The sequence below is a fragment of the Littorina saxatilis genome, linkage group LG9 (assembly GCF_037325665.1).
Source record: "Littorina saxatilis isolate snail1 linkage group LG9, US_GU_Lsax_2.0, whole genome shotgun sequence".
Classification (NCBI taxonomy): Eukaryota; Metazoa; Mollusca; class Gastropoda; order Littorinimorpha; family Littorinidae; genus Littorina; species Littorina saxatilis.
The window spans coordinates 7,408,822-7,428,783 of NC_090253.1; the positions used below are offsets into that span (position 1 = coordinate 7,408,822).

General features: G+C 41.7%; 1 protein-coding gene across 1 annotated transcript in view; it reads left to right on the forward strand.

Annotated features, from left to right (window-relative positions):
• Window positions 1–5,126: 5,126 nt before the first annotated feature.
• LOC138977030 (uncharacterized) overlaps window positions 5,127–19,962 on the forward strand; it is a 40,609-nt gene continuing 25,773 nt past the window's right edge. Inside the window, exons 1-14 of the mRNA XM_070349920.1 lie at window positions 5,127–5,289; window positions 6,382–6,458; window positions 7,162–7,274; window positions 7,676–7,906; window positions 10,625–10,844; window positions 13,349–13,446; window positions 13,889–14,004; window positions 14,250–14,374; window positions 15,013–15,105; window positions 15,728–15,900; window positions 16,880–16,975; window positions 17,964–18,092; window positions 18,688–18,834; window positions 19,791–19,875. Coding sequence (XP_070206021.1) covers window positions 5,165–5,289; window positions 6,382–6,458; window positions 7,162–7,274; window positions 7,676–7,906; window positions 10,625–10,844; window positions 13,349–13,446; window positions 13,889–14,004; window positions 14,250–14,374; window positions 15,013–15,105; window positions 15,728–15,900; window positions 16,880–16,975; window positions 17,964–18,092; window positions 18,688–18,834; window positions 19,791–19,875 — 1,828 coding nt within the window. The 5' untranslated portion in view covers window positions 5,127–5,164. The remainder of the gene's footprint in view (window positions 5,290–6,381; window positions 6,459–7,161; window positions 7,275–7,675; window positions 7,907–10,624; window positions 10,845–13,348; window positions 13,447–13,888; window positions 14,005–14,249; window positions 14,375–15,012; window positions 15,106–15,727; window positions 15,901–16,879; window positions 16,976–17,963; window positions 18,093–18,687; window positions 18,835–19,790; window positions 19,876–19,962) is intronic.

A 19,962-nucleotide genomic window follows, 5' to 3' on the forward strand; every position in this document is an offset into this window, starting at 1 on the left:
GCAACGCAGCAAGACCGTATACTCGTAGCATCGTCAGTCCACTGCTCACGGCAAAGGCAGTGAAATTGACAAGAAGAGCGGGGTAGTAGTTGCGCTGAGAATGATAGCACGCTTTTCTGTACCTCTCTTCGTTTTAACTTTCTGAGCGTGTTTTTAATCCAAACATATCATATCTATATGTTTTTGGAATCAGGAACCGACAAGGAATAAGGTGAAAGTGTTTTTAAATTGATTTCGGCAAATTAATTTTGATAATAATTTTTATATATTTAATTTTCAGAGCTTGTTTTTAATCCAAATATAACATATTTATATGTTTTTGGAATCAGCAAATGATGGAGAATAAGCTGAACGTGAATTTGGATCGTTTTATAAAAAAAGTAATTTTTTTACAATTTTCAGATTTTTAATGACCAAAGTCATTTATTAATTTTTAAGCCACCAAGCTGAAATGCAATACCGAAGTCCGGGCTTTGTCGAAGATTTACCAAAATTTCAACCAATTCGGTTGAAAATTGAGGGCGTGACAGTGCCGCCTCAACTTTCACGAAAAGTCGGATATGACGTCATCAAAGACATTTATCAAAAAAATGAAAAAAACGTATGGGGATATCATACCCAGGAACTCTCATGTCAAATTTCATAAAGATCAGTCTAGTAGTTTAGTCTGAATCGCTCTACACACACACACACACACACACACACAGACAGACACACGCACATACACCACGACCCTCGTCTCGACTCCCCCCTCCACGTTAAAACATTTAGTCAAAACTTGACTAAATGTAAAAAGAGACAGAGAGAGGGAGGAGGGATAGAGACAGAACATATCGGCCGCAAAGTACATATAGACCCAGCACGCATGGCCTATTCATTAGATTTGTAGGACAAGGGCAATGCAGGGAGAAACATTTATACCGGAACCAGTGAACGAAAAATTCTATTTTTTCCCACTATCACCTTTAACAACAGTTGGAAGGATTTACTTTTCGAATCATTCAACACAACTTAGAAGTACATCCATTCCGGTTGTAATACGATATTTTTGTTCTTTCATATATGAAAAAATAACAACAACAACAACAACAATAAATTCCTCCGAGGTAGGAAAAACACCCCCGTCCTTACCATTCTCACTGCCACCAACTGAGAAGGTTATTTCCCTTTGACCATTAATATGTCCCTCTATAAGTCCTTGTATAATCTTAATCCACCAATAACTCCCTAACCGTGTGTTTGACTGGTCCCAATTTTTGTAAGGACCGTCTCAGGAATGTATAGAACCTGTTCACCAAGTTTGGTGACGATCGGTCCGTTCATTCTTGAGATCTATATGCGAACACAAACACACAAACAAACAAACACATCGACCGAATCCTATACACACCCCTATTGGGGGTGTAACAATTAAGTAGAAGTGCAACGCCAAGGCACTGCATACCCCAGCGAAAGACAAACCTCTCTCTTACTCTCTCTCTCTCTCTCTCAAACACACACACACACGAACACACACCCCAAGTTACACACATACTCACACGCACTCACTCACTCTCTCACACACACTTCATACACACAAAACACACCCCCATACGCATATATAGACAGACGGACATACACACCTTTACAAACAAACACACATACATACACTTACGCACATACACACACACACCCACTCTAGATCTCTGTCTTATACAGACACCCACCCACACACCCACATGTACATACGCACGCACGCACATACACACCCACACACATTGACTCACGCAAATCTCATACATGTATACAAAACACACACTCATACGCACATAGACCGGCACGGTTGGCCTAGTGGTAAGGCGTCCGCCCCGTGATCGGGAGGTCGTGGGTTCGAACCCCGGCCGGGTCATACCTAAGACTTTAAAATTGGCAATCTAGTGGCTGCTCCGCCTGGCGTCTGGCATTATGGGGTTAGTGCTAGGACTGGTTGGTCCGGTGTCAGAATAATGTGACTGGGTGAGACATGAAGCCTGTGCTGCGACTTCTGTCTTGTGTGTGGCGCACGTTATAATTATGTCAAAGCAGCACCGCCCTGATATGGCCCTTCGTGGTCGGCTGGGCGTTAAGCAAACAAACAAACAAATACGCACATAGACAGACGGACACACACACCTTTACAAACAAACACATATACACACTCATACACACACAAACATACACACAAACTCATGCACACACACATTCACACACACACACTCTCTCTCCCTCTCTCTTTCTTACACACACCAGAGATACTGTAGCAAGGGGATCGCCAACTCTGCGCGCGCCGCTACATAATACTGCTTGCGGGGTCTCGCACAGCGCCAACGAACGCGATGTGTGCCCAACTTACTTCCGGTGAAGCAGAAATGGATGGACCTCTGCTCGATATATCTAGAATTATTCAGGTTGGTTGTTATTTTTATGCTCCTAGTGGTTAAATCGAAGTTAACAATGGTAATATATATCTTAAGTGGATGCATTGTTTGTTCTTCAGCATTCGAGATGGTAGTGAAACGCGGAATTTCGAGTTTTAATCGCCACAGAAAAACGTAGGGGCAAACGGGGCATTAGGCTCCTCGGGGCAATAGGCCCCAATGCATGGAAATTGTGTTCATTTCAGGCAGACCTCATCAGTCATGTTAGAAGAAGCTTAACAACCATTCAGAATTCACTTTACTTATTTATGCAAAGAATATCTGAGCCAAACAGGTAACAGTACACAGTTTACCAACCCTTTACAAACAGGAACCATTTTATGACCGCCAAAACCCATTTGGCAACTTTGTGAGTGGTTGTGACATCTTAAATCCACTCATTTGATTACTTCAAGGCCAGCCTGAACCTTTTCCCAGTGGAAGGTTTACTTTATACACTGAGTCTAATTGCCCCATGATATTAAAGTTGGGCTGTTCCCATTTGAGGTCCCAAATTTTGAAAGTTTCAAAAAAAGGGGGGGGGGGGGGCTTAATGCCCCATTTTAAGGGAATTAGGCTCCGTTGCTTTTTTGAACATATTCTGCAAAAAATGATAGATATTCCACACAATTTTATGTAGGTTTACTTTATACACTGAGTCTAATTGCCCCATGATATTAAAGTTGGGCTGTTCCCATTTGAAGTCCCAAAATTTGAAAGTTTCAAAAAAGGGGGGGGGGGGGGGGCTTTGCCCCAAAGCACTGAATCAGTGAATGCGAGCGATCGACATCGTTTTCGAAGCTACTGGGTATTTCTCTGTGTTGCTCCCAGTGATGAATTCAAAGTTAATACTAGAAATAAGTATTTCTAATGAACCCGATCAAACCGTTTGTTTACTTTAGCATAAGAAATGGTATTATCACGCTGATTTTTTTTAGATCTAATCGCCACATGAAAACGTAAAACATTTGAAAGATCGACATCGGGTTTGGAGTCCCTGGAACTGGGTATGCCTCGGTACTCTTAAAAATTATTGAATAAAATCATAAGAATGACATTGTCTGTTTCTAAAAGGTATTCCTGATTCTTTAAACAGTTCAATGTTCCATTTGAAGTTGAAGCTTGAAGCTGTTGATCGATTATGCGATTGATTTATCTTCAGGAATCCGAACAAGAAGATGACAGGCCTGAACCAAGATCAAAGACCACAGGAACAACACTAGTAAGTGTGTGTGCGTCTGCATGCGCGTGTGTGTATGTGAGAGAGAGAGAGAGAGAGAGAGAGAGAGAGAGAGAGAGAGAGAGAGAGAGAGAGAGAGAGAGAGAGAGAGAGAGAGAGAGAGAGAGAGAGAGAGAGAGAGAGAGAGAGAGAGAGAGAGAGAGAGAGAGAGAGAGAGCATTAATGAAGCATACGAATGTGAGAATTCAGTGTGGCAACCTTAGTTGTTAATCTAAAATATTAGAAAATGAATGCGGATTTTAAGTTTAATATTCAATTTGAAGAAGCTTTAAGATGTTTATCAAGTATTTCATTGATTTTGTGATTTTGTCTTCAGGATCCCACACAAGAAAATGTCGCGCTGGAATCCAGGCCAAAGACCACAGGAATAACTCAAGTGTGTGTGTTTGTTTGTGTTACAAAGAGAGAGAGAGAGAGAGAGAGAGAGAGAGAGAGAGAGAGAGAGAGAGAGAGAGAGAGAGAGAGAGAGAGAGAGAGAGTTTAACATGCACACTAATCGATTTCATGCATACTTGCAAGCATTCATGCAGCATCAACAGGTGAGAATTCTGTCTCGCAACTTTAAATGTGAAATCTAGAGTTCCAACACTAAGGCTATCGAACATCTTCAAGTGTGAAGTAGTTGACTCTCAGGACTTCTGGTGGGGCCTGGCGCCGAACCTGTAATTATAAAAATGCAACAGTGATGAGTGAATCTAGCGGAAAAGGAAGACCTTGATTCAAGTACCGTAAACTACCTTGTATACGCCCAGTATCGAGTAAACGCCCACCCGCTAGTTCTGGTCAAATTATGCGCACAGGGTACGGTGCCTAGTAAACGCCCACCCCCTATTTTTTTATCATTAGACTTAGAGTAAGGTGAAATTAAAAAGATTATTAAGTGTGCTGTTGTTGTTTTTCAAAAATTGAAAATATTTCGCGCGCGCTGCAAAGATCTCGCAAATGATTTCCTACACATTGGAGTTTAAACTCTCAGCGCTAGAGCAACTGGATAACAATGGAAGTGTTTTACAAACAGCACGTGAGTCAGTTAGTACCATGATAAGCAGAAGAGACCTTGACATGTGCACTTTTAAATGCAACACCTACTCGCCCTTGAATGTTGGTATGTGTTAAAATGGGGGTATGAATTTTAGCTCAATTGGTAAAGCACTAGACTTTGGTGTCCGAATTAACGTTCCAACAACCTACCTTTCTTGTTTTTTGATTCTTTCATATATGAGTTAAGCCTTCTTTCTTTCTTTATTTGGTGTTTAACGTCGTTTTCAACCGTTCAAGGTTATATCGCGACGGATGAGTTAAGCTAGCTACAAAAGAATTAAAAGTACGATGTGAAGAATCTTCACACACACACCTACTTTCCTGTCGGGAACATATTACCGGTTAACACCGATTTAAGGGGTCAAAGATCTGACCTCAATACGATTTCTTTTAAGAACAAAACGAATGTACTGCCACATCTTCCGCCCACGGAACTAGGCCAGTGAACATGGATAGTCAACAGACACAGACAGCGTGGTACATTGCACTGGTCTTACTGTGGTCAGTGACGTGTGTGTGGTCAGCCACTGTCCATATCTACGTCAGTCCTTCAGGGTCAGATTCCAATGATGGGTAAGTGTACCAATGGCTATTTTTTAAATTGTTTTTTTTATGTTTTATTGTAGACCAACAATTTGACTATAAACTTATGTATCCATTCAACATTTGATTTCCCTTCTTTGAGTCATATGACGTAAAAAAAAAACCGAATACAAATAATATTAAAGCGGTTGACCGAGACTACAAAAGAGTCCATTATTGTGTGCGTTTAATCATAACAAAATGAAAGAAATTATAACTAAAATGGATCGATACCAACATGCTATTTGCATTTTTAACCAAGATACGACATTCGACACAGATCTTGACAGTCAATGCTCATCTCGACCGATAGTGCGGTCTCGGAGAACAATGACTGTCTCGATCTGTGTAAAATGTCATATGTTGTTCAAAAATAAAATAACGTATAGTATTGTACCGTACAATAGTTAGTTAGTTGTTGCTTTTTGGGTCCAGCGGACCATATAGGCCAAATCAGGACCCCACAAGTTTAACATTACACATATTTAAATTAAACAAAATTAGGAACGTCACCCGAAGGGAACATACAAGCTAAATCGAAACCCTACGTGTCAAGGATTTTTAAAATTCAAATCTTATGCATGTTAGTATTACAAATTTAATTAGCTTGAAGATACAATGTGTGGGATCATGTGCGACACTAACACATATCTGTCCGGGCTTTACGCGTGAGTAAAGCATCATTCCTCTTGGTCACATACACAAAATCAGAAGTCTGACTGCTTTGTGTGTAGTCACCAAATGACGATATTCGGAAATAAACCTGTCGGGTTTTTATGGGCTGTGAAAGCGTGAATACCATTGCATTTCAGGGACAAATAAATGCACACATGCTCTTTGTCTACGTGTTTCAGACACACCCCTCACTAGTGATTGGCCCTTCCAATGTTTGTCCCCGTAAAAGCAAGGGTATTCAGCCCATGCAAACCCGACAGGTTTATTTCCGAACATAGTGACTGTGGGTATTCACTCTTTCACAACTCATGCAAACCGGACCGAGTTGTTTTCGAAATATGTCTATTAAGAACCAGGTATAATACATGATGAAGAATGACTTGAGCACGTGCGTTGTACTGTCACCAGACGTTCTACTTCTCATCCAGTGAAGACACTTCACCATGTGGTGGACATGCTAGCACAAAGCGGTATCCATGGAAACGGTAAGTGGTTTGATGTTTTTGGCATAACGAAGTAAAAGCGTGTGACATTTGGGCAATCAGACACATAAGTTACGAACGTAAATTATACGTATAATTAAGCACAAGCGTGTAACATTTGGGTAATCAGACAAATGAGTGACAAACCGAAATCATCTGAAAAAAGAGGCTGCTACGATTTCAAAATCTAAATCTAAAAAGCTGAGACTATGTTACAAAAGTTCAAATAAACAAAAGCACAATATGCAGCGACCAATACCGATACTTCTAAGACATGAACTCGACATAAAGCAGAAGGTGATAATAACATAAGAACAACCGCGAGAATATAAAACAATGATTGAAGAACACGTATGTAGCGCGGATTCGTTCTGAAAGCAAGGGAATGTTAAGTACAATAGAACGAATAACGTGCAGACATTTTGTGTTAACCTAAATAATATTCCGAAACGGTTAGAAGACTGCTACGACCATTTTGGGAACATTCTAAGATAGGTCACCGCATAATTTATGTTCTGTTGTGTATCTTGTTTGGTCACTGTAAAGGACTTCCGGTCAAGGTTCTTGTGAATGTGCTGTATTGTCCGGTATAAAATGTTCTATTAATTCAATCTTTCTTGTTTTTTGATAAATAATACTCCGTCTGACCATTTACCCCTAACAAAGCTTGCAGGATAGTTATCGCCTTAGTGTATGGACATTTCAGCCGTCTTCGTCGAGATGATGAAAGGCTATTACGAGTTGTCTTCCACCTTGCATATCCAGTCTACCAGTGGTACCGTCGTCTTCAGGGCCTACCAGGGACAGGAAGTGCACATCGTGAGTTATAAATGAGCCAGCTGACTTTACTGCAATTTGAATGATGCTGTTTTAATGAGTATAGGCCACATTCAGAGGAAAAGAGTGTAACAGCGACGGTAAAGATTAGTCACACGTAACTTAAAAATGCATCAGTGCTTCTAGTATTACCGTCAGAATTTGTGCTCGATCAGTTTCGACCTCGTATCTCGAGAGCGTTACTTCTTTTCCCTGTTCTTCGCGGGTGCAGTGAAAGAATGAACGACCGAACAAAAAATATCCAATCTAAACATTGAATCGTTGTCAAATGGTTTTAGAGTATAACGTAACTTAGAGTTGAAGTGTACCTTTTAAGATGTACAATTACAATAACCAAACTATCGAATAATAATCATTACTCACTTTTTTTTCATTTTAAAAAGGTCGGAGGTAAGCGTCTTTCCAGCAGTCACTTCCATCACGTGACAGACACGCACGTGCTGGAGCGACTGACGCACAACGCACATGACAAAGTTCTGGAGTTTGACCTGGCAGCGGCTGGCATCACAGACCTTGGCACCCTGAGAAGCTACGGGTTTGCAATCAGGTGGACCGCCCCTCTGGAGATCTTCATCAACGGCAAAGCATTGCGTATAGCAGAATGGCCGAACATTGTAAGCTATCTTCCTACGTTGTGTAAGGTTGTAGACATAGACACACAAGACTTTATTCTATCAAATGAGACATTATTATGTGGTGTATATATCACATCAAACAACAAACGAAATAACAGGCAACATATTTTTTACAATTCAGTGTGCAATCACAACAAGAATAATTATAACCATCCACACTCATGCTCACTCATAATAATTCATGTCCGATGCATCATCCTCATCCCTCTCTCTCTTTCTCTGTGTGTGTCTCCTCACTCCGCCCTCCCCCCTCTCTCTCTCCTTTCTACTACCCCCCCCCCTCTTCCCACCTCTCTCTCTCTCTCTCTCTCTCTCTCTCTCTCTCTCTCTCTCTCTCTCTCTCTCTCTCTCTCCCTTCACATTCGCCTTCCTGCCCGAGCAAAAACACGGATATATAAGCATATCCACTCAATATGTTTCATTGTTGATCGTATGATTCACATTCAGTCGGCAGAGCTTCAGTGACTCAAGACCACAGCTTGGCGAACACTTCCCAGGCACATAATTTGTCACGTTTTATAAGTCAAATGAATGACCTAAAACGGTCAATTACTGCTAACTGACTAACCACACCACGATCCACTCTCGCAGTCACACAACAAAGTTAGAATCAACAAAATTATAAGTTCTAGACGTCTGTTTATATACACCAACTCTCCACCTCCCTCTTCTCATGAAGCCAACAGTGTTTTTACGACCAAGTCGTAAAACAAAACAAAGACAACTGACACAAAGTCAGTTAAAGTTTATGAAATAATAAGAACACGCTGAACCGTGTAAAGTTAGAAAACACTTAGCTGCTCTGTAAAAAGTCTTAGCCTGTACAGGCGTTAACACTCCACGTTGTCACAACTCAAAGTTCTTCATAAAGGGTTAGAAAGATGACAAGGTGGGGGGCGTTTACGCATGGGTGCACTCAACTCTCAGTGTAGCCAGGGTCCATTCGATAAATCGCAGTGGTGCATACAGGTGAAAGTCGCAGCAACACCAGCAACAGCCGTAGAACAGCAACCGTACAGCAAAGAACAGCAACCCCCGTCCAGCAAGAGTGTAGCCAAAGTGTAGCCCGTCTCCAGCAAGTCTCCAGCAACCGGGTTGCAAACCTCCAGCAAGCAGGCAGCAAACCTCCAGCAACCGGGTAGCAAGCTGAAACAGAGTAGTTGGTGCAGTGACCATGGCAACAATCCCCCCTTTTTTCACCTTTAAACATATCTCACTTCGCAAACCGCTTGAATATTTGGCTCCCGCTCGTCAGCCAAAATATGTAGCCAAATCCCTCCGTCCTAAGCCTTCTGTGTATTGCACTAACATCAGAAGCCCGTTGGTAGACCTAAACCGGTCTTGCAACGCGTTGGAATCCTCCAAATCTTAGTCAACGGGAACCCAGACCTTTCGTCTGCAAAGCATGTGTAGAAAAGAAAGAAAGAAAGACGGGAAAGAAAGACCATGTGATCTCTCTGACCAATCCGCAATGTGATCTCTCTGACCAATCCGCAATCGCCTGTCCTACAACAAGTGATCTCCCTGACCAATGACTTGTCGCCTACCATACACACGTATATCATGCTAGGAACACGTGATTTTAACAGTGAGCGAAAAATCACCCCATTTTTCCCGCACGGATTTCACGCCGGCAATTTCCACGTGCATTTCGTGATTTTTCAGCAAAACCTTTCCGCAATGCGGCAGCCAGCACAGGCGCATTACATTGCAATTTGGGAAAGGCGCCCCACAAAGAGTTCCTTTCCCACTCGTGTCACTGAAACCGTGACATGATTAACCCCAATGAATGTAGACACGAACTTTACTCTACGTCTTGATAGGGACTCAATGTTGGTAGACGATACGTTCACACAATGCCACGATAGACCCTCAATTAATGTACACCCTGGGCTCATTCTTAATCATCAGAAAGTCTTCATGACTGAATCATAGAATAACACACATGTAGCCTACACGTACGGGAAATATTCCAGCTCGCTGTAAGCAAGTGTTCGACGACGAATTGTGTTTATCAGTAACTTTCAGCATGTATCTGGGAAGGTGGTTTGGCATATCTGAGTTTTTTCCCCAACCCATTTCTGAAACTCGGAGAAAGTGCAATCAACATAATTGTGACCCCGCACCACCAAATCAGTCTTAATGTAGATTTTGAAGGTTTTGAGATTATTACATTTCCAAAAACTACAATCTTTGCTGATTATTTTGATACCAGAAAGATTGTTGTAACTCAAAAATTGTAGAAGTTATGGCGGTTTGGAGTCAACACCTCCATCGCGAGCCTTTCTGAGAAAACAGACTTAAAAGTTTGTGCACACTACTCCCACATTTTCTAATTAGCAACATGGTCTTAGAATTACCCAATCTTCTTGATTTTTTGCCAAAAGTTTGGGGAGGCATCTCTGCACATTTTAATCCATAAGTGTAATGATGTGTTGATTTTAAGTGATCGTGCATCCCCCCCCCTCCCACCCTACCCTAAAACAAACCACACACACAGAAGCAAACGTCACACAATGGCTAAAAAGTATCCAATACTTTGAATTTGACATATAATGTGGTTAGAAATGGCTACAAATGTATATATCAAAGTCTCCTGCAAGTATTGTTGATATCCTTTACTTACCATGGGGAATTAGGCACACGAAGAGGGGGGAAAAGGAAAGGCATTCATTCCTCGTGGTTGTGTCTGTGCAGAACTTCATCAACATCAAGTCGGTACCCGGTGGCAGGGGTGGTGACCACTTCACCTATGACGCAGGAGGTCGTGACGTCAACTGGGCCAAGGAGACAGAGCCCTGGGTGTACGGGTGGTGGTACTGGGGGTGGGCGGACAGAGCTGTACCCGTATCTCACGTTGACCCCCACACCCACACTATCACCCTCAAAGTGAAAACACACTATGGCCTTCGAACTGGTAAACAATGATTTGATCCGTCGTAGTGGTAGTCTGTTACTTATAGCGAGTCGTGTTGACATTATGCGATCAGAAGAAGAAAATAGGTTTTGTTGTTCCAAATTATGTATGCAAAGAAATGCCATCAGTACTCAGAAAAAAAACACGCTAAAGCGCATTTAGGCCAATCAAGCGTGTGAAAGAAAGTGACCGCAAATTTGGAGACCAAAAATAGCCACTTTTTGCTGAAATGTTTGCTGAGTAGTTGCAGCTGAAAAGCAATAAATCCAGAAGTACACGGAGCAATCTCTGAAAAAGAATCCTTAAAGGCACAGTGCAGCTCACAGCCTTCGTTTTGCGTTTTGTTGCAGCTGAGTGCATTTACAGTTCAAAAATCCTCCTATGGTAGTAAAACAAACCCAAAACTACCCAACGACGACATCTGTGAAGCTCGACAGTTTCTTGTTCACGCGAGTGCATAAATTAACCTAGTTATTACGTAGTGTGTCACGTTTCAATATCACAATAAAGTGATTATGAACGGTTAGTTACTTCTAACTAACTAACCACACCACGATCCACTCTCGCAGTCATACAAATAGATAGAATCAACAAAAGTATAAGTTTCAGACGCCTGTTTATGTAATATCACGCCACCTCCCTCGAGACTTCACTCCAAAAGATGTTCTTTTTACGTTCTAAACGTAAAACAAGTGGTCACTGACAAAAATGCCAGTTAAAGTACAGGAAATAATAATAACACGCTGATCCCGTGTATAGTTAAGAAAATATAGCTGTCTGCCTTAAAGTGCTGGTTATATGCAGGTGTCACACACCCCACGTCGTCACCACTCGAGTATAATCATTAATAGCACAGATGACTTGGTGGTAAGGGTGCAAAAAACATGGTGCAACTTAGCTTTTTGCCACTGAGTGGGCGGCCCGTAATTAGTCTGTAGTCTCCACAACTGCTCCGTTGAATGTAGTGCCGGTTAGCGTGGCAACGAAGCAGGGAACAGTGGAGACATCAGGCGCCTCACTCAGTCGCTGAAGGTCCTCCCGTAGTCTACCAGAAAAGTAGATTTGTAGCTGGTAGGACGGCGACAGCGACAGCAAATCACCAATACAGCAGGTTAGCAGGTTACAGCAATGCCGCGGACGACCTGGTTACAGCATCCCAGCGTAGCACGTAAAGATTACGTTGGCAGCAACAGAAGAAAGCTGCAACAAAAAGCCTCGGTGCTCTAAACATGTCATGCTACCCCTCACACCCCACCTTTAAACATGTCACCCTGACATATCTCATCGAGCACGTGGGCCTGCACAAACGGACTTTTACAACAACAAATCAGCTATTTTCCTTCCTTCTCTCCATATCTGCAAAAACCATATACAGATTAGTATTTTAGCGTCACAAAGAGCCAATTTATGCGCTACCTGGAAAGAACAACAGACAGTATTTCATTATTTCATTCCACAAACACAGACTCGTCAACAGCGTTAAATAATGATTTATTACCTCAACAGCCTTATGTAGGTAGCTCTCTTTTAAGCGAATCTGCTTCCTTTCGAATGACTTCTGTTCGTCACAGAAATACCGTCATCCTCCTCTCGCGCTGAATCCTTATGCGGTGAAAACGCACAGCGGAGAAACGACGCTCCGTCTGTCAGCCAGCATGTAAACAGGGAGAAGGTGGTCTGTCCTTGTAGTTCCTATTAAGCCCTACTGGCAATAAGCAGCATTGGCACGTTGATATTCAGTAAAGTATTTAAACGTGTTGAAGATCATCAAACTTGTAGGAGAATTCTGACACCGACCCTTCTCTCTCGCTGCTGAGTTTCGAGTATGTAGTTAATATGTCTCAACAGACAACCTTGACAATAACACGTGACTAACCTTGTCACATTCCAAGTTCAGCTAACCCAGTTTTGCCCCGACAGCAGAAATCACCCACGTGAAATCCGTGCGACACGAAATTCCCGTGTTCGCTATTGCTCGGTCAGCTAAAACCCAGCCCTTGACAGAAAGCACAGGCGCTTTCTATCGCAATTGACCATGAGAAGGCACCCCACAGAGTGACACTTTCTCGATCCACGTCACTAAATCGTGACATAGTGTTTGGTCGGAGTTCGATTCAACTGAGTGATTCTGGCCTCCATTTTGTTTTACACAAACTCATGATGACGTCTGACATAGTTTGCTAGTGACGTGTCTTTTTGTGCATGATGTGGTGATCTACCTGATCTAAATGTAGATCCAAAAATTGGCCAAGACCAGCCGGGTCCGAGTACGAAATTAATTCGTAAAAAAATCGCAGTTCTTGACTCTTTGGGCGCAAGTCAATGAAACTTGGTAGTTCTTCTAACGGATAGCTGCCTGAGGTATGACTAAAAGCCCCAGGGGCTCCGTGCACCTGGATTTGACAAGTTCAGTACCTTTAATGGAAGGCATCTTTAATTAGAGCATCAGACATGATTTGTTTTCATTTGTCTATATGTGTCTGATATTGCATTTTATTTCTTAGGTCACTATGACCCGTCCAAACGCCACGGGCAGGCTGGCTATAGCCAGCAGGGTGGCTACTTCCGAGTGGTCAACATGCTGTGTGAGATTGACCAGCCGGTGAGTGCAGGCTGTCAACCACTTCCGCATCTTTAGGATTCGAAAGAACTGATGGGTGGTGACTGACAAAAATCACATTAGGGATATGGTTTTACTTCTTTTTTTTCTCTCTTCTGAAATACCATTCTGTCTGTCTGTTTGTCTTTATCTGTCACCCTGTGTATATCTATGTTTGTGTGCCTCTGTCTCTCTCGCACACACACACACACACACACACACACACACACGCGCGCGCGCGCGCTAACACACACACACACACACACACACACACACACACACACACACACACACACAAGTACGCTGGACCAAAACGGACAGCACTAATTTATTTTAGTTATTCGATATGTGTATGCATGTACTTAGCATTGTTCAATAAACGTGTGACAAACAACTAAATCTGATAACCATTTTCTGATGGTTTTTTGTTTCTTTTTGTATGAAGGGAGAGTACTACATCGACAGGGCTCACAAAAAGTTGTACGTGTGGCCAAATACACCACACCAGACGCTTTCGTCATCAGATGTTGTGTACGCGTCAATGATTGACGACTGCATCATGTGAGTGAAAAAAAAGACGCTATTCCTACACGTACTGACAATGATGTTACGCTGAGGAATATTTGTCAATTAATTTTTTCCAGCTACACTGATAACGATTAGGTGGAGTCATAGCTCTACTTCAAATTCCCTAGCACACACACACACACTCACACGCACGCGCTCACGAACACTAACACTTTTCTCGTACAACGACCTAAAGATCAGATATGTATGGAATATGAATGAATTATTACACTTGGCAGAATTGAAAACAAGGCGCAACACGTGAACTTCGAGGACGTGAGTATCGAGGCGTGCCGGTATGGCGGGGTGCAGCTGAAAGATGCTCGTAACGTCGTCTTCAAGAACGTGGAAATTAAGAACACAGGTCAGTCACGAAGCCAAGAACTGCCGGAAGAATATTGTTAACAATGTTTTTGTTTTAATCCTAACATAAAGGTATGGCAAATTATACCAAATCTTAGAACATTTACTCAAAGGGAGGCAATCATCCTGCTGAGAGTGCAAAGGGCAATATACAGCGGTTGTTTCCCTTGTCATATTTATTGTTCTTACCAGGCCAAGTACGTACCTAATACGTAGTGCGGCTGTCAAGGCGCTATTAAGGAAACATGTAAGTCACGCTTTATCTCCAAACAGCTTCGTCTTTGTATATAAATATTTCTCTCTATATGTTTAACGCGTATTACCCATATTGGATTGTGTAGATGATTTGCATGATCTGTTGTTCTTGATATTGCTTTCATAAAGACTGGTAATTTCCTCCGCCATATACACTTTTAGACAGATTATTCTACCTCAAAAGCTCTATTGCTGCCTCAATGGCAGGGTAAAAACGGCCATAAATGTAAAATCAAGCTCGTGCAAGAACACAAATGTACGTGGACATTGCTGTTAACCCATAAACGCAAAAGAAGAAAAAAGGCTATTCATTTCTTCGCCATATGCAGCTAACAGCATCAGTTGTGATGATAGTGTTTATTCAGTGAATACTGCATTTTACAGGAGGCAATGCTGTCCGTTGTAGTGGCGACTGTCGGTCAGTGTCCATTCTGGCCTCAGACATCCACGACGTTGGAGGCGGTGTCCATATCGGAGGTAATACTTTGATTTGATAATGACGACTCAATGAAAATGTGGTATTTTTTAATTTCCACAACAGAATTCCTCGTGATGCCTGATATTATCGGAATTTGCTTCGGTACGAGCGAAACTGCTCTCTTAAAAAAAGTTACAGTGCTTGAGAAGTTCCAACGCGTCCAATTCTCGCTCATTTTGACCTAGACTTATTCGAATAATGTCAAAATTCGTAAAACATTACCGAGGATTTTTTGAAGGAGGTGAGATGTATTTACCAACATTCAAATATGTTTCTTTGGGGAAAGATCCCGACTCGTGGACATTCTAAACACAAGCGGAACTTTTTTTGTGATAGCATCCAAGCATTCGTCATGGGCTTTTTTTTTGGGGGGGGGGGGGGTTGGGGTGTATAGTCGATTTTGAGGTCTTTCAACGTATACATCAACAACAACAACAACAACAACAACAACAAAACGAGTACAGTGGAACCCCCTCTTGAGACCACCTGATTTAAGACTTCCTCCATTGTAAATTTACCTCCAATTTAGGACTCCCTCCCTTTAAAGATATAATGTTCTTGCATTTCTGGAGGTCTCAAAAAGGGGGTTCCACTAGTACTGTATTTCGTTTTCTGAAACAGGCGGAGATCGTACCAACCTGGTGTCGTCAGGGAACGTGATCCGTGACAACCACATCTGGAACCACGCTCGCTACGGCGCTCAGCCCAACCATGGCGTGTCGGTTGGCGGTGTCAATGTCGTTGTGTCGCACAACCATATCCACCACGGGCAGTACACCGGCCTTTGGTGGGCTGTGAGTAGACTTCCTTTATGTTGGATTGTGTTGTGTTTTTGTTGTTATTTTTGCAGATAATTTTGTTTTTATCTCAGTTGCATGCAGGTTATTTGCTTCTACCCTTTTTTTCTCTCTCTCTTTTCTTTTCTTTTTGACAAGCGGGGGCATCTTTCTTCGTATTCGTTTTTCTTTGTTCAATGAAATGTTTCACTTTTTTAATCCACAACTGAATTAATAACCAATTTTCATTTTAGCAAGTAAACAGAAAGAAAGATTGTTGTGTAGCCGATAACATGCAGTCGCAGCTCATTCTCATCTGATCTCGGTTTTATAATTGAACATCCGTCCGGTATGCAATAGTCCAGTTTGGAGCTAGAGACTTTAGTATGCGATAAACTGCATTGCTGGTGCAGTTTATCCCGGACGGACTAAAGTGTCCAAACTCGACTCCTGCACACCCTTCTTGATTCTGACACTTATGTGTTTGTTTATTAGCTCGTTTTGCTGTTACTTGGTTTAGTTTTGTTTTGTTTGTTTGTTTATTGTATGTTTTTTTAAATAGTTTGTATTGCAGATGTTGTTTTTTGTGTGTGTTTTTATTTTAGGTTATTTTATTGTCTTCATAATGATGCTTTTAACTTTCTTCAACGCAATGTTGTCCCTATGCATTATGTGTGAACAGCAACTAAAATGACATAGAGAGTAGCACATAATTATTATAGCACTCGATTAAGTTACGCGTTGCATTGATAACGATTTAAAGACTATGATCCAGTGCACAGTCAAGATATACAATTGTTCAGCAGTGTCTAATGAGAGTTCATGTTCAACAACTGCACACGCTGTGCAATCATTCAACACACTTAACTAGGGTGATCTTGTTGCAAGACGTCTGCTCCTTTTAGAGACAACTGTCAACCAGCAAGACTGGAATCGAAACAAGCGAACAAACAAACAAATAAAGACATAATTGGCGTCGCACTCTTTTCGTTTCCAGGGCAACGATCACGTGATCGAGTACAACCATATGCATCACGAATGTTACAACTCCAGTGATTGTGGAGCCATGGAAACTGACCGTCACTGGACTTGGGTAACAAACACTCTTTTCTTGCTGCTTTGTTGTGTTGTTGTTGAGCGAATGAACAATCGCAGTCCCGAACTTGTTCACAATCTCCCTGGAAAAAAGCCTAGCCATGCATCAGATCTGAGATGGCGAGCCGATTGTTTTATTTTTATTTTAATTTACGAGAAGGACTGTGTCTTTAACACTCACTGGGCCATTTGATAGAGAAAGGTGACTGTGTCTTTAACACTCACTGGGCCATTTGATAGAGAAAGGTGACTGTGTCAACGTGTACGGCCGTTTTCAACCGCATCGCCTACGTCTTCGGAGGATTGCTGGTTTCGTAGTAGTGGAGCGGCCAGCAACGGTTTTGGGACGACTTTAAGGCACCGTTTTTGTATACTCGATAACTGTATATTTTCTGAAAGCTTAATGTCTATAGATTCCAATGAGACCGATCGTTAGTGTGTCACCAGGCAGCAGCTATGCGCAATTTGGGGTAAAAGCAGACATTCAGCTTTCAGAAAATATAGTTATTGTGTATACAAAACCGGTGCCTTAAAAAAACTTTTCTATACGCCTTTTCTGGGTTTGGCCGCTCCACTATACTCGTAGTACAACGAATCTTATTTACGTTGTAAATAGATTTGTTGGAACATGCTTGCTTTATATGTGATATCTCTTTCATTCATGGAATGTCTTTCGTTCAACGTGACTTAAGCGGTTTGTGTATGTCTGTTTCTGATAATTTTTTTGTATTCCATCACAATACCATTTCTGTAAAAACTACTGCTCTGAGGATTTCCAATACACGATCGAAGAAATGTAGTTGCACCTAGTTATGAAGACATGATTAGTTAAAGTCTCATATTTGAAATTAATATATGTTTCAATCACGTAAAACAATCGTTCATTCTGCGATATGTATACAACAATCCAGCGAGCCAAGTGGGTGCGTGTGATCTTGTTTTCTACCCGTGTGTACCTTAAAGCTCATATCTATCTGTTTCAACAGCGTGGCAACGTGATTCGTTACAACCACATCCACGACTGCCAGCGTCACTTCCCCGGTGCGGATGTCCGTGGTATCATGCTGGACGATGAATACGCTGCTGTTCTCATTGAACACAACGTCTTCTATAACGTAAGCCCCCCCTCAGGACTATAAATATATAAATCGTATCCACATTTATCCAGCACTTGTTTCTTGTCTTGAATACACTGTGGATAACGCGATACCAATTCAGCATCTATTTTATTCTCTGTTTTGTACCCCACAAACAATACACCTTTCAGGCTTATCAACATACAACGTAGAAGGTTCCTTCAAACTCGGATTATTTTAGTGTCGGTAGTTTAAGTCTTGTACAAAATCTGAATCACTTTACACATTTTTTTTTTAAGAATCCTGTCCGGGAATACGGAAATAAAATCTTCGGATACTGCAGTGTAATGTTATCACGAATTTCCTACACATCGATTCACTTAATTAGAACGTGTTATAGATGCCATGGTTCATCGCACATAATACTCACGTGAACCCCATCTACATATTCGATTCAGATTCAAAACTTTATTTCTAAGGGATGAAGGTTTTAGGCAATGTCATATAATCTTCCAACTTGTCCCTCATAGACACACATACACATTACATATAGAACACATTTTACATAGCCTGTTTAAAATGTCGCTTGCTTGTGAGACCGCACGGTCACTCAACATGCTTGTCCTTCCAACAGAATGACATCCACCTAAACATCGGCGGTGGGCGGGATAACGTCATTCGTTACAACGTCATGTACAACGCCGGTAGCCGGGCTATGGATGTAGATGGGCGTGGCTTGGGTAGCAGTGGTCACGGCCCAACACTGCGTGAAGAAGTACAGGTATGTACTTAGGAAGAGTCCGCGTAAATCACGAATTCCGAAAATAACTCCGTCGGGTTTGTATGGGGTAGTGGAAGAGTGAATAAGCACGTGTTTCCGACACACCCTTTTCTAGTGATAGGCCCCTCCAGTGTGTGTCAGAGGTTTTGGCAAGGGTATTCACTCTTCCACAACCTATACAAACCCGACGGAGTTATTTCCGAAAATCGTCTATTCGAAATGCTTGGTTTTCCAAGTTTTTATTTGTATGAAAACTCAGGTTAGGGATTTCCGTCTTAGGTATAATTAACGCTCTCCTTTTTTTTACTGCGTTCAACTTCATTGGCTGAAACTCCCACGCGTTTTGTGCACGAGTGGGTTTTGACATGTATCACTGTTTTTTACCCCGCCATTTAGGCAGCCATACGCCGCTTTTCGGGGGAAGTATGCTGGGTATTTTTGTGTTTGTATAACCCACCGAACTCTGACTAGGCTAAAGCGCCCGTCTACACTCAAATTCCAGTATGCCATGCACAACAGACCCATAATAAAATAAATAAAAGAGTTGGAAACTTACATTATTCTCGATCGGGGCAGTAGGGTCCTCGTAAGATTGATGGGGAGGGTGTTATTATTTATTTTATTTATTTTCATTGTTGTTGGGACTTTATGAGTCTTTATATTTTGGGTATTTTTTCTCAACAAACATGAAGTAATCAAGTGTTTTGCTTTACTGTGTCTTTTTAATTCATTTGCTCGGCTACTTGACGAGTGGACGTAAACTGATTCTATCAAGATAAGTTTTGTGTGAATATTTGTTTGTTTGTTAGACGGTTGGGTCGAAATATCTGTGAATATAATTGTTTAGTCAATAACAAACGTTCAAACAACCTACCTTTCTTGTTTTTTTATTCTGAATTTTGGAACGTTGGCAGTCTCTTTGTTTTTGGATTTACTGTCTGTTTTGTTTCGTGCAGAAATCTCCATATCGCTCAGCACTGTGGAAATCTCGCTACCCCAAATTGTACAGCATTTTTGACCACCATCCTGAAGCTCCTGAAGGTAGGATTGAATCGTTACACAAGAAGGGCTGTTTCATAAAGGAACAAGAGAAAAAGGAAAAAGATAATTCATTCAACTATTTCTTTC